General features: G+C 44.2%; 1 protein-coding gene across 5 annotated transcripts; it reads right to left on the reverse strand.

Annotated features, from left to right (window-relative positions):
* Positions 1-2332: 2332 nt before the first annotated feature.
* On the reverse strand, positions 2333-11654 carry LOC138399148 (butyrophilin subfamily 2 member A2-like). 5 transcript variants are annotated; one of them, XM_069493713.1, is made up of 9 exons: positions 11440-11654; positions 10840-10966; positions 9719-10066; positions 7181-7462; positions 5211-5432; positions 4784-4804; positions 4659-4685; positions 3798-3841; positions 2870-3004 (listed from the first exon to the last, which is right to left on the reverse strand). In XM_069493713.1, exons 2-9 carry the CDS (start codon positions 10934-10936, stop codon positions 2936-2938), a joined length of 1110 nt encoding a protein of 369 aa, XP_069349814.1. In that variant the 5' UTR covers positions 10937-10966; positions 11440-11654; the 3' UTR covers positions 2870-2935. The 5 variants fall into 5 exon arrangements, with proteins under 5 accessions (XP_069349811.1, XP_069349813.1, XP_069349814.1 ...); XM_069493715.1 differs by lacking the exon at positions 3798-3841 and adding an exon at positions 3978-4052 and having other exon boundaries at positions 2945-3004; XM_069493710.1 differs by lacking the exon at positions 3798-3841 and having other exon boundaries at positions 2333-3004.
* Between the last annotated feature and the right edge of the window lie 2368 nt (positions 11655-14022).

Here is a 14022-nt window from a genome sequence, read left to right on the forward strand (position 1 = left end):
GCAAGAAGATTGGAACCTCCTTCTATTTCTCTCCTCCTGAGGTGAGGGGAGCCCTAATGAATGAGATTAGTGCCCTTATAAAAGAGCCACCAGAGAACTACTTTTCCTTTGTCATGTGAGAATGCATCAAAAAGACCGTGAACTGGGATGCACGCCCCCACCAGCCCCTCCTTGGGCTTTGATCTTAGAGTTCCCAGCATCCAGAATTGTAAAAAATAAATTTATGTTGTTTATAAACCACCCATTCTTGGTATTTTTGCCATAGCTGCCAGAACAGACTAAGACATACACATAAACATAAACAACCCTGTTTTCCATCTTTACAAATCAGGTATTTAAGTATGTTCCCAATTCTTTCCATAATGTATCTATTTGTAACTGCAGTAACACAATCTTGGACAATTTAAATTTTTTTCAGCCCAGTTTTCCAATTGGATTATTGTATTGTCTAAAATCCCAAATACTACCATTTAAGCCAGCATTTTAGATGCCTGATTGCATTAGTCAGGGATCTCCAGAGAGATAGAACCAATAGGAGATGGCGATATATAGATATAGATACAGGCATAAATATAGATATATGAAAGGCATTTATTAGGAGAATAGGGTCACATGTTTATGGAGGCTGAGAAGTTCCATGACAGGCCGAATGCAAGGAAACACTGGGATGCTGATAGCGTGACTCAGTCCAAGTATGAAAGCCTCAAAACCAGAGAAGCTGATGGTGTAACTCTCAGTCCAAGGCCAAAGGCCTGAGAATATGGGGCACTGATGATGCAAGTCCTGAAGTCAAAATATCAGAGAGCCTGGAGTTCTGATGTCCAAGGACAGAAAAAGACTGTCCCAGTTCCAGGAGAAAGAGAGAGAGAGAATTCACTTTTCTTCTGCCATTTTGTTCTGACTGGAGGGTACCTGCCCACATTGAGGGCAGTTCTTTCTCACTTAGACCACTGACTCACAGGCTAACAATCTCCTCTGGAAACACCCTCACAAACACACCCAGAAACATTGCTTTTCCAGCTGTCTATATACTCATCAATCCAATCAACTTCGTACCTACAATTAACCATCACAATGATTCATTTCCAGGATCCTTTATTGCAGTTCTCAAATATGGTCTGGAGATTCCTGGGTGGTGATGGTGGGGTGTCTCTAATATACTTTTAATGGGTGCTCAAAGTTAATACTATAATATTTCCATAATAAAATTAAGACATTATGTGTTGTTTTTAATCTCATTCTCACACTAGGGTATAGTAAAGTTTTCTTGAGCCTGTATGACCTATGATATCCCAACAGTCTGAATACAAACTCACATATGAGAATACAGACATCTTCTATTAAGCCAGACAATAGTTTTAGAAAACATTAAACAATGTCATACTTCTCAATAAATTTATCTTGCTTTGAAAACAAGTCATTTTTCATAAAATATGCTGCTTGCATTAACTTAGTTTATTAACATTATTTAATATAAATTAATAACTACTTAAAAAATTTTAAGTTTCAATCACAAGTGCCATACATATTAACAGATATTAACCCAAATAAACAAATGCTCTTTGGGGTCCTCAGTAATTTTTAAGGGTCTAAAGACATCTTGACACCGGGAAGCTTGAAAACGCTGCTGTCTCCATTGAACCTGAACTCTCTGGTGGCCTTGGTCCAGTACTCACTTGCTCAGGCAGGACCTTAAACCTCAAGCCATACTCAATGACTGAGTACTGATTTCTTTGTTTATCGCAGGGACGCCTGAGCCAGACCAGATGAACATATGTCCTTGTTCTTCATTCTTTTTCATCCCAGGTCTAAGCCTGTGCATATGTGGTCTAGAAATCTTGGGGGTTGCATGGAAATGGGCCACCATCTCTTAGGACCCCTTAGGTGTCCTGGTGGGGCTTAACCATGCTCATAACCTTGGTCTCCTCCCAGCTCTCTGGTCTTACTTCCTCTATCTCTGACCTCTACATGTGGTTTCCTCTCCTCTCAGGAGGTGTGTGGTTCCATCCCTCCTCCTCCTCCATCCTGGTGCATGCTGTTGCCCTCGCCCTATGTCCACAATGTCTGGTACCAAGTGAAGTATAAGGATCAACATTGTCACCCTGATGGTAAAGCAGCAGGTTTGCTGTCCTTCACCTTGTCACACTTTCGTCTTGGCTGGGAGCTGTGTAATAAAAGTAGCTGCCTAAGACTAGATCCTCCCCATAGGTACAAGCAGAGGAGCTACTAAAGCCACTGCCTGGTGAGGGGGAGACTGGGGCTGAGGCCCGAAATGGCTATGAAAGAGGCAGCTAGATGTTCTCTTATGTGACCAGAGGGAAGGAGGGCCTGGACTCAGCCAGGAGACCCCAAGCAGTGGTACTGAGATGGCCAGGGCTTCTCTCCATGGCTGTGAGACCAGGGAATTAGTCCTGTGGGCGGTGTAGGGTCCGCGCCCTGTGAAGAATCAGGCCCTCCTCAGGCACTGTGACGCCATTGGCTCCTGTGAGTGCTGGGCAGATGAAGAGGGGGCTGTCGTCAGACCCCAGCCTGAAGAAGGGTCTTAGGGGGCCAGCAAAGGGTGAACGGGGACACGTGTAGATGTGCGATCTGTCCCTCATGTTGTAGAAGGAGACATCTCCAGCTTCATAGTCCAGGAAGACACCCACCCGGCCAAGGCGCTCTCTCAGAGGGAGAATCCTCTCAGGGGAGGACAGGGCCCGGTATTGGCTTTCAAACATCTCCAGGGTCCAGAAGCCATTCTGAGGAAGCAGCAGGGCCTCCCCTTTCTTCTCAACACTGTCTCTACAAACCCCCACTGTCCACGCCATCATGTTTTCAACTTCCACCTCCCAGTAATGTTTTCCTGAGGTGAAATATTCCCGGCCCAGGACACAAGGCTGACAGTCGAATCTCTCAGGGTTGTCAGGCACGCTCTGCCGGGAAGGGCCCCGTCTCACACTTCTCCGATCCTCAGACAGGAAGAGCTCAGGATGAGCGGTGTCTGGGTCCAGGACCACGTCAGCTGCAGAGGAAGTCTCAGGTTTAGGCTTGGGTCTTAGGAACCTGGAGATTGTGTGATTCCTGGTCCCTCAGAGAAGGCTCAGAAAGCTAGTGGGGGACCCACATGTGGTCCTTTCCATGAAGGGCCTTGGTCCCAGGCAGCTCACAGACTGAGAGTTACTGAAGCTGCACATCTCTCTCCAGTGAAGGAGCAGTGCCCTCAGGTGGAGGAGAATCGGGGCCCTTAGAAACCCAGAAGGTTTAGCAAATGAGCCAAAATTAATGGTTTCCACTTTCTCTCAGCATTCTTAGATCTGCCCTGTATTCTATGTAGGACAGATGATCTCTGGGTCTCTCTTTAGTTAGAAACTTTACAACTTGGCTGAAACCAGCAAAGAGGCTTCATATTCCACTCCCCCAACACCCCCATGGATGAACCAAGGTGAGTCTCCTACTACACGGTGTCCTGGGTGATAAAGGGTCTCTTAATGAGTCCCCTGTGTTCTTTTAACCAGGTGAGAACTGATTGAAATGACTGAAACGGACACCTTCAAAGTGGAAAGGAGGATAATTTTCCCTAAAGCCAACCTGCTGTCTGAGAGATGTATGTGGAAAAGGTAGGGAGGAAATATTTACATCCAGTTTTGCTTTAACAACTTGGGTCTGAAGTCAACAGCTATGACCTCTCCGGGTACAGGAAATGCTCTAGACCCTGGACATTCTACAGACCTCTCCCATCTTCATCCTTTATTACTTATTTAGTCTATCTTTCTATTGTGTTGAAATGATTTCATCCTTTCTGCAAATTAATTTACCTGATTGTGACAACTTCTGGTTGTGTGACAATTTTGAAATTCACCTAAAAAAGAACAGTCTCTGTTCCACGGTATCTGGTAACACTAAATTCTTTAGTGCTTCTGGGCAGCAGGTGACAAATCGTAAAATTCAAAGTGCTATTAGGAGTAGACAAGTGGATTCTGTGTCCTCACACTCACCTGGCCCGCCTCCCCTGGCAGGCTACATGCAGGGTACTGGTGCTCTCCGAGGAGCACAAAGGCATTTCTGGCCACCTATTTGGACACGCTCACGCTAGCATCAGGCTTATTGGGGAAACTCATTCCCTTTTCCCCACGTGGGTCTTCACCTGTGCACAGTCCCATCCTTGGGCTGTGAACCACTAACAGTCCGTGGCCTGTAAGCGACCAGGCCTCAGAGCTCTGCCACACAAACCCCCATCCATGGAAAAACTGTCTTCTGTGAAACTGGGTCCTGGTGCCAAAAAGGTTAGGGACTGCTGGTCTACACCATCCCCAGGTCATAAACAGCAAAGACATCATTGTCTTCTTTCAAATTGATCCAGGATCCAAGAGTAACAACTACTGAAATGTAACTCCTGGGGAGGTCCACTATTTATCAGAGACCTCTGGTGATTACAGACTAAATTATTCTAAAGGAGAAAAGATCATAGGAAATAAACTGTAGGACTGACAAATTGCTGCTGGGATTCCCTGACAGAAGAGCCATGATCTAGCATTGGTGGGACCCTGCTGGTGCTCCCAGCTGCCCCCACCCGCCCCCACCCAGCCTTGGGCCCCTTGCTCATCTCCTCTCCAGAGCACTGTTGGCTGTTAGTGGGGAGAAAGCTCTGGATCTCAGGGAACGTCAGCGGCGCTCACCAGCATGTAAGAGTGTTCTTCTCCATCCTGCAAGGGACAGACAGAGAGCTGAATGTTATGAGATAAAGGCTAACCAAGCAGGGCAGAAATTGTGCACGGAGTAGTTCAAGAAAGGCTAAACTCACGCAATTCTTCTTGAAGTTGCTCTGAAAAAGAAACAGAAACAGAATAATGTCCTCAGCAGAAGAACTAAGAGAAGTTGGGTTTGCATTAAATGATGCAGGACCCGTCCTTTCTATGAGCACCAGCATCACCCTCCCCCCATGCCACACGAACTGTCAGAAACCAGAAAGGATTTGTGATCCACAGGCTGGATGGTATCGGTGCATTTTTAGGCTTCCTTTGTTCAACCATTTAGTGGTTGAACATGTGTCCAGGGGAATGAATGAATGCAATGATTGTACAATGGAAGTAAGAAAGCTCTGAGAGATTAATCCCTAGGACTTGTGAGCTCCAAGCCCTGGCTGCTGCTGATACATGTTTCCTTCCTCTCCTCCCCTGTCAGAACTGTGTCCTTTCTATGTCAGTGAACTTGTCTTCTGGTTCTTTTACCTTTTATTTGACGTTCTTTCTCTTTTTCTACATATTCTTTCTCCAATTCCTTCTGAGCAAATTCTTTTCCTTCCAGTTCACCCCTCTTTTCCCCTGACAAAATCCTTTTTTCCCTGTGGAGTTTCTTGATGTAATAGATGCTCACAGCCATGAGGATGATGAGAATAGCCAGGATGAGAGCCAGGATCACAACCCAGGGAGATACACTGGGCATAAATGACTCTGAAAAGGCCGCCAGAAAAGTCCAGTTAGTAGGAAACAGGAGACACAGGGTGAGAGTGCCCCTCAGGAGCACATCTGAAGAGCTTCCTCAGGTACCTGCTCTGTCACCTTCTGCTCAGAAACCCCAGGTGAAGCAAGCAATGCTGACTCTGCATTGGCTGATCCCTCAGTGACTACCAGGGCTGAGCCCCAGGAGATAGAAAAGCAGAGACATTTGGAGTCACCATGGAAAGGACCAGGGTGAATGAGGCTAACCAGCCATGCTGAATCAGCATGGCCACCTCCCTGGTTCAAGCCACCCTCACTCTTGCCTGGAATATTGCAATGCCCCCTCCTTGTTCTGCCCTTACCTCTTGCAGTCTATTCTCAGCAGAATTGCCTAAGTGAGATGATGTTAATTGTTTGCTCAAAACCTTCCAGTGCTTCCCATCTCACTCAGACTAAAAGCCAAAAATCTGTTTTGGCCTATGCTGCCCCATACAATGTGGCCTCATTGCCACTGTGACTTCATCTACTCCTATTTCTTGCACTCGCTCCATTCCAGCAACACCAGCACAGACTCCTGGGGTTCCCTGAAACTGCCAGACTTGCCCCTACCTCAGGCCCTTTGCATAAGGTGTTCCTCTTACCTGGCTTGCTCCCTCCTCAAGTATCTGCTTGGTTCATTCCCTTCATTGCTCCATTCCCATCTTTAAAGTTTTCCCCGACCATCCTGTTAATAATCACCACGCCCCATGCCCCTGGCGCTCCCTATTTCCTCCTTGCTTGATTTTTCTTACATACTCATCAACATCTGATATAATATACATTTAACTAATTATTGAACCACTTATATTAACTATTTCATTTATTGCTCTCTTCCTTTCTAGAATGTGAACTCCATAAGGGCAGAGATTGTTATTTATTTTGTTCATTTTCTTTTCTTTCTTTCTTTCTTTTTTTTTTTTTTGAGACAGAGTCTCACTCTGTTGCCTGGGCTAGAGTGCCATGGTGTCAGCCTAGCTCACAGCAACCTCAAACTCCTGGGCTTAAGTGATCCTCCTGCCTCAGTCTCCTGAGTAGCTGGGATGATAGGTGTGTACCACCAGGTCCAGCTGATTTTTTCTATTTTTAGTTGTCTGGCTAATTTCTTTCTATTTTTAGTAGAGACAGGGTCTCGCTCTTGCTCAGGCTGGTCTTGAACTCCTGAGGTCCAGCGATCCTCCTGCCGCAGCCTCCCAGAGTGCTAGGATTGCAGGCATGAGCCAACATGCCTGGTTTATTTTGTTCAATCATTAAGCCTTTGGTTCTAGAACAGTGTCCTGAACACAGGAGGTACTTGTTGAGTATTTGTTGAATGAATTATGAATATGGGTAGCTGCAGAATTTCCCCAGCTTTATCCCCATGGGCAGGAAGGGAGGGCTTTAGCAGACTGGATCACCAGGTGTCGTCACCCATCCATACTAATCTCCATGAGTCATGATTGTTCTGTATATTTAAAAATTGCTTAATGACAAGAACCTCATCAGGAAAAAAAAAGGATCAGGCTAACCCTCAGAGGAGAGATTCCTACTCATGGTTTTGAGATTCTTTGATTTTTCCCTTGTGACAAGGGAAGAGCCCTCAGCTAAGCTGCAGCCTCCAGATCCCCAGGGCCCAGGACCCTTCAACCCACACGCCTGCCCTCCCTCATCCCCACTTGGGGATCCATCTGTGGGCTGAGGATCCCACCTCCACACCATGAGTCTCCAGGGGGCAGAGAACTAACCTGGAATGAAAATCACAGTTTCCTTCTCCTGGCCGAGCAAGGTGCTGTTGACAGAGCAGAACATGTTCCTCAGGGAACTGTCTCTGATGATCACAGCTGTGGTCACCATGAAGAGGCCGTCTGTGTCAGCAGTGTAAGCCTCCTCCAGGGCGGGTACGACCTTACCATAGGGGTCCCTCCACACCGCGAGGGGCTCTGGGTACCACCCTCCAGATGTGCACTCCAGCCGGATGCCCCCATCCTCGTGCCCTTTCATTTCAACAAGGGGCTTAGAGCCCAGGCCTGGGGAGGGAGACCAGGGCTCAGCTACCAAGCAGTGGTGTCTCAGCCCCTACTGTGCCTCTTCTGTGAAGGGATGAAGAAAGGAAGCAAAAGACGGAAGGAGGGAGCAAGAAACAGGAGGGAGGAAAGGAAGCAGGAAAGAACCTTGGTTTTGGAGAACATCAGAAGATCAATATGCTAAATAAATTGTGAGATCTCTAAGAGGAAAGGATTACAGTGCACACTCTTCTTTGTGCTCCACCTACAGGCCCCATCACAGCACCAAGCATCTGTTTGCCTGCTGTAAATGCTTGCTGTTGGGTTTATTCTGCCAAAGACTAATTTTCTCATTTCCAGCTGGGTGTGTCCAGTCCATCCCGAAATAGGCAGGGTCAGGATTTCATTTTCTGTTCCTGAAAAAACTTCTCAATAGATGATGGTTTCATGAGGCTCTAGAATAATACAACACAGACAGAAACCTGCCACACTGGCAGACTCTTAAGAAACTTTTAACCTAAAGACACTGTCCCTTCTGTCCAGATCTGGGCTTCACATCACCACAGCTACTTACTACCTATAAGAGGTGATGGTTTTTAGGAGAATAGACAGAGCTAGCCACCAAAGCCAACCCTTATCCTGATTCACAGATGTTTATCTGCCAGAGGCACAGTCTATTAGGTGATTTTCTTATAGTCTTTTGAGAACATCTATGTATTAGAAAGATCTGGATGCTCTTGGAATTCTTAAAATAACAATATCACTTCTTCAATGTCAGAAAATTTTCACCCAAAATCCTCAGAATCTAGACCCAACCTAACTAAATTCTACCTTTAAAAATATCTTCAATAATAGAGAATACCAAGTGTGAGAAGGCTACAAACCCATGGTTCAGGGAGACCCGTTAGCCATGTGTGATCATCTAGAGTCCTTTTGAGTAATTCCTTTGTAAAGCCTACCCAGCAAAGTATATGAAAGACAGGAAATTAAAGGAATCACTCAAGTCTAAAGCTTCCTGCTCAATTTGATTTTTGTCAAAAGCGAGGAAAAAAAAACAGTTGTACATTTCAAGGCTGACAGAGAAATCGTGAAATGAAATAAGAATTAAAATAACTTAGTGTAATGGAAAACAACATTCTACAAACATCTTGTGGGGTGCAATGAGGGCAAGTATGAGACAACAGACTGAAAATCATCACCAAAATGAACCAGCCAATCAACAAAACCTAAAAAAAAAAAAAAAAAAATGAACAAACAAACACAAAATCCTACAACAATCCTATTTGGAGTTGGGCAGGACAGGCCAGGGCCAGGTTTACAGGGAAAGAATCGAGGGTTCCTGCCATTCACAAACCATACTTGGTCAACCATGCAGTGCCTTTGTGAGCAGAGTCAGAACATAAGGGTGGAGAAAACCTCGTTCCATGATATTCTATTTTAATCAGATACAAGGTTGTCATTATGAGCAAGAAAGATGGAGTCTCCTACCTGTTATCATTTAAGGCCCGGTGGGAAGGACACATTCTCCTCAAACCTCACTTCCACTGGTCTGATGGACTGATATGTTACCATAGAGTCTTCTGAGTCTTAAAGGGTATTCTAGTCTTCAAACCTTTCTCTTAAAGCACAGTACACTGACTCAGGAGTGAAATCATTCCTCACAGTCATCTTCATAACTTCCTAGAAATCCCCATTTAAATGCACTTCTATGCTGGGGAAGCCTTGACAAATTCCTCCCTGCCAAATTCTCACTCACTTTCTGAGTAGGGATTAGTGCTTAGTGCATAATTTTTCCTCTGTTTTTAGTTTTGTTTAATAAAATCATCTATTTACATATCTGTTATTCTCTCTGCAGTCAGTATTTGGGAAAAGGAGAAAGAGACAAGATTAATATTTATCAAGAAACGAGATGCCCTTATGTTGTAATTCTCTAGCCAGTCCTTGTTTATCCCAGTTGTAATGATGCAATTATTGACAGTGCCTGCTCTCACTCTCAAAAGCACACATTTTTAGTGATAAAGCAGGGTCAAGAATTATCTTCAGAGATTAACTGGTCTCCCGTACTCAAGGCCACAGATGAATTCTTTGTTTCCTTCTCAAGGAGTCATGCCAACAGCAAACTCACTCATTTGGCCCTTGGGCAGGAGGATGCTACTTTCTCCATGGAAAGGGGATTCCAGGCAAAAATCTCCTGGTCCGCAGTGGGCCTGAGATTAGCTGAGAAACTTGTCCCAAAAGTCACACTGTGAAAAAGTAATAAAACAAAATGAAGTGACCCACCTGCCACCTTGAGGTGAATGATGGCCTCATCATAGTACTTGCCTTCTTGGAAGTAACAGCGGTAGATGCCATTCTCCTGGGCTGTGACATTGTGTATGACCAGCGCCACCCTGCCTCTGCTGATGTCTTTGCTCACAAGGGTGGTTCTTCCTCGGTAGTCCTCCATCTGCTCCTCTGTTCTCTCTCGCCCACCCTTGTACACCAGCACTGCTGGCGAGAACTGAGACCGGAACCACCGCACCTCCATGTCCTCAGCGTTTTTCTCGGGTGACAGGTGGCAGTGTAAAGTGGTGTTTTCTCCCACCATGGCCAGGATTGGATCAGCTGGCCCCTGGACAGTAAACTGGGCTGTTCAACAAAGGAGCAGAATCACATAGGGACCAGAGGCATTGAATATCTGAGGCAGGAAAGGAAGTGGATGTTCCAGGCACTAAAAAATTCTTTCCCAGACCTCAGGGGCTTCCTGGGCTGAGAATCCTGGGGACTAGTTGCTGTGGCTGGTCACCTGCATCCCTCAGAGCAGCAGCATTGAGGCTGCTAATGCCTCCTGTACAAACATTGAAGAGCTCACCCTGAGCACCCTCTATAGGCCCTGTGCCCCCAAGGACTTTTTCCTCTCTTCCCCAGTCTAGCACAGTGCCTGAATGTGTTGTAAACTGGAGTTGTCCAAAAGGGTATCCACTAACTAGTTCCAGTTGAAACAAGCTGATCCTGTATATATATATATATATATATATATACAGGATTTTGAAGATTTAAAATTTTTAAATATTAAAATCTCATTGGTAATACTTTGCATAAACTAAGCATTTAAATATTAATATTTCATTATTTGGGTGAAACAAAATATATTATGAAAACTTATTTCATGTTTCTTTTTACTTTTTTAAGTAAAAAGTAAAAAAAATAAAAAGCTTCTGAAAATTTGCAATTGCATATGCAACTAGTCTTTGTTGCTCTCACTGTATTCCTATTGGACAGCACTGCTATAAATTCAGTGAACACGTGCAGAAGGAAGGAGGAGTCTACAGCACTGCGGTCCTTCCCTGTTCCTGTTTGCAAGCTCAAGTGTTGATGTTGCTTTCCGATAGTTGATAGCAGCAAGTGGCATGCATCCCTACCTGGGACCAGTGCAAGGAGGCTGAGGAGCGGGAGGAGAAGGGAGTCTGGTAGGGAGAAGTGCAGGGAAGCAGCTGGCTCCATGAGTACCAAGAACATAGTCACCCAGGACAGGCAGGGACCAGAAGCCTAGGGGTCCAGAGGAGGAGATTCAGCCAAAGGAGACCTGGCACCACAGTCCTGACCTAGCTCAAACATTCCTGTCACCCATGGTGTTCTCATCAGCGCCCCAACTTCTGTCTTGGGTGGCCCCCTTCCGCCCAAGGTTGATATTTCCCAATAAGAGGATTCATTAAACATTCCATGAAATAAGTCAACAATACAACCATCAGGCAGGCAGTTTTCCGCCCTCCTAGGCTCACCTCTGTAGCCAGAGTCCAGTTTCTTTAATTGTCACTTGCTATTCTTCCACACCCTCCCTCTCTTTTCTTCCTCCTCCCGGTGAACCAGGCCGGGCGACCCGAGTTAAGGCCAGGCACGGCCGCGCCTCCCCCGGGTGGGCCTCCCCTCAGCTAGGGACCCCCTTTTCCTCCATAACTGATTCCATTCTCCTACCCATCGACCCCACCTCGGAGCTGTAGCGCTTCCCCTTCCTTTCCTACCTTCTAGAATTAACCTCTGTGTTTTCTTTTCTCCTCCGACCCTCAAATGATGATTTTCCAGTCGTCTCTGTTTTCTCCAATCCGCCCGTGGGCATAGGCAGCACTAGAGAACAAACCGTCCCTAACCAGCAAAGAAAACTTTTTTTCACCTCCCATTAGCTGCGATGTCGAGAGCTGCTGGACCCGGAACCTCAGATTAGGTCTCCTGTGGGTCGGCAAAGTCCCGAGATTTCCAAGGAATGGCTTCGAGCCCAGGATTGGGCAGCTATGGGTCAGCCAGCCAGTAGTGTCCCTGAGCCTTATTTCTCATCAGTTACTAGGTAGAATATACGGAAATAGTTTAAAAAAAAATTCAAGCAGCAAATAACCTTCGGAGATTATTGGGTCTTTTAATTTCTTTTTTCTTTCGGAAGGAAGATGCTTTTCTCTTTTCCTTTTTTTTTTTTTTTTTTTTTTGAAAGTTTTGGGATTACCCGTGGTTTGTGGCGTTGCCGCTAACCAGGAGGAGAATTCTCCCTGTGTAGACCTGTGCTCAAAGAAGTTGGGGTGAGGAAAGGGAGAGGTAAACATAAGCATCTCTGTTTCCAAAGTCAGAGGAATTTCGTTTAAATTGATAGGTCTGGAGGTTGGGGGTGGGAGCCATTAGCTGGCAACAGACCAGGGTGGAGAGGGCGGGTTACAGCAGAGCTGGAAGGGAAGTGAGACAGCAATTGCAGCGTCTCTTATGAAAACCTTGTCGTTCACTCAAGAACTATTGTGTAAGATGTGCAAATCAATAGATTTGCGGTCCCTGCTACTCAGAACTAAATATACACTTAAGATTCTTTTAGGAAATCTTAATGTGTGTGTGTGTGTGTGTGTGTGTGTGTATGTTGTGTGTGTAAGGAAGCTCAAGGAGGAGGGATTGACATTTGTCAAAATAATTTGAATAGATTTTTAACAAATGATGGCTCATGCTCTCTGAGTAATAGACAACATCAAGCTTACAAAACAACAGCAAATCAGAGAAGAGAGCTGTAAAATAAACAATGAAAGGTAGAAAAAAATCAGGATGGAACACAGGACAACAAAAGCAAATTGAATACACAAGATACTATAATCCATTTCTTCAGACCCTATGGTAAAATTAAAATTCTAGCACAAAAACATAAAGAACTCTCCATTTTGATCAGCTTAACTTTTTGTTCTTTTTTGAGTTTTGTTTTTTCAGTTATTATCTCTGTTCAACTACCCATGGGTTTAAGATAGGTAGGTACATAGACAGATGTATAAAGATAGATAGATGATAGGTAGATAGATAGATTTAAGGTATATATATATATTTTAAATAAATGAAAATTGAGATAAAAATTGAATAATATGCAAACAAATGTGTGTGTGACTATGTGTGAGATATCTTATTTTGTCCTTTCCTTGTTACCTGGAGAAGTCTACTGGAAAATTGATATTTCCTCTCATCTCACGTTTAGCTCTGGATTATTTAAAATGGCACCGTGGGATTGAGAAGCAGTGAAAGCAGACAAAGGCTTTCAATAAAATTGCCCAACATCTGTCTTTGGTTAATCCCACCTTAAATCAGCACAGCTATCACCTACATGTCCTCAGGGGAACAAAACCAACAAAACTTTATTCATTCATCATTCAGAAAATATTATGAGCTCCTACTAAGTCCCAGACACATATAAGTAACAGCGAATATTTCTATAGTGCTTTAAACTTTCTCAAATAGTTTCCCCTACGGGTGACGCCAGGCAATCATCCTAACATCCCTATGAAGTAGAAAGTATTGTTATTCTTATTCCATTTTTAGAGATGAGAAATTGAATATCAGAGATGTTTAGCAACTGGCCAAGGTCATGCAGCATTTGAACTGCAGATCCTGAACTCAGGTTCATGGTCACTAATGGCAGAGCTATGGTTTTATCACATTACAAAGCGGTTGGTCCAAAATTCACAATAAAAAGAGATGAATAACCTGTCACAGAGAAAACACTTGGGAAGTCTCTTTGAGCAAAGTTGTGATCTAGGTTTGGTATCTTTTTACGTGTTTTTTTGGCAGTTGGTCTGGTAATTATAAAGAATTTGCTTTGGAGAAAGTGATTAAGTTGTGTATTAGGGAAATTGTTCAAAATTGAATATAGTCAGTTTAGTAAATTAAAAGGGAGATACGATGGGAGAGTAAGAGCCAGAGGATTATATAATATATAACAGTGTTTAATTAGCTTTTTAAAAATACATTGCTAGAAGGCAATGATTGTATTTAAACACTTGAATTGGATTGGCTATAAAAGTTATCATTTGATATAAGTAAAAGTAATTTGTTCCTTCTGTAACCTTCATGACCAACATCAGCTGCCAAGAAATAAGGAGTGGGGAAACATCTCAAAGCTCCTGTGAAAGGGGTCACTTTGGCCAAGGAAAACAGAGAGACAAAGTCTTCCCTTCATGGGAATTATATGCTAGTAGAAAATGAACAAATAAAATGTATTTTAATACATATAATATCATATAAAGAAGTAATAAGAGCTAAATAGAAGAGAAAACACAGAGTGGCTGGGCACAGTGGCTCATGCCTATAATCCC

This window comes from Eulemur rufifrons, chromosome 18, assembly GCF_041146395.1.
Source record: "Eulemur rufifrons isolate Redbay chromosome 18, OSU_ERuf_1, whole genome shotgun sequence".
NCBI lineage: Eukaryota > Metazoa > Chordata > Mammalia > Primates > Lemuridae > Eulemur > Eulemur rufifrons.

Coding starts and splice junctions, on each gene's coding strand:
- LOC138399148 (XM_069493710.1), bottom strand. CDS start 10,936: ATGTTCTTGGTACTCATGGAGCCAGCTGCTTCCCTGCACTTCTCCCTA. Junction 7,463..9,718: donor CATTCACCTCAAGGTGGCAG/GTGGGTCACTTC, acceptor CTCCCTCCCCAG/GCCTGGGCTCTAAGCCCCTT. Junction 5,433..7,180: donor AACTGTGATTTTCATTCCAG/GTTAGTTCTCTG, acceptor CGGCCTTTTCAG/AGTCATTTATGCCCAGTGTA.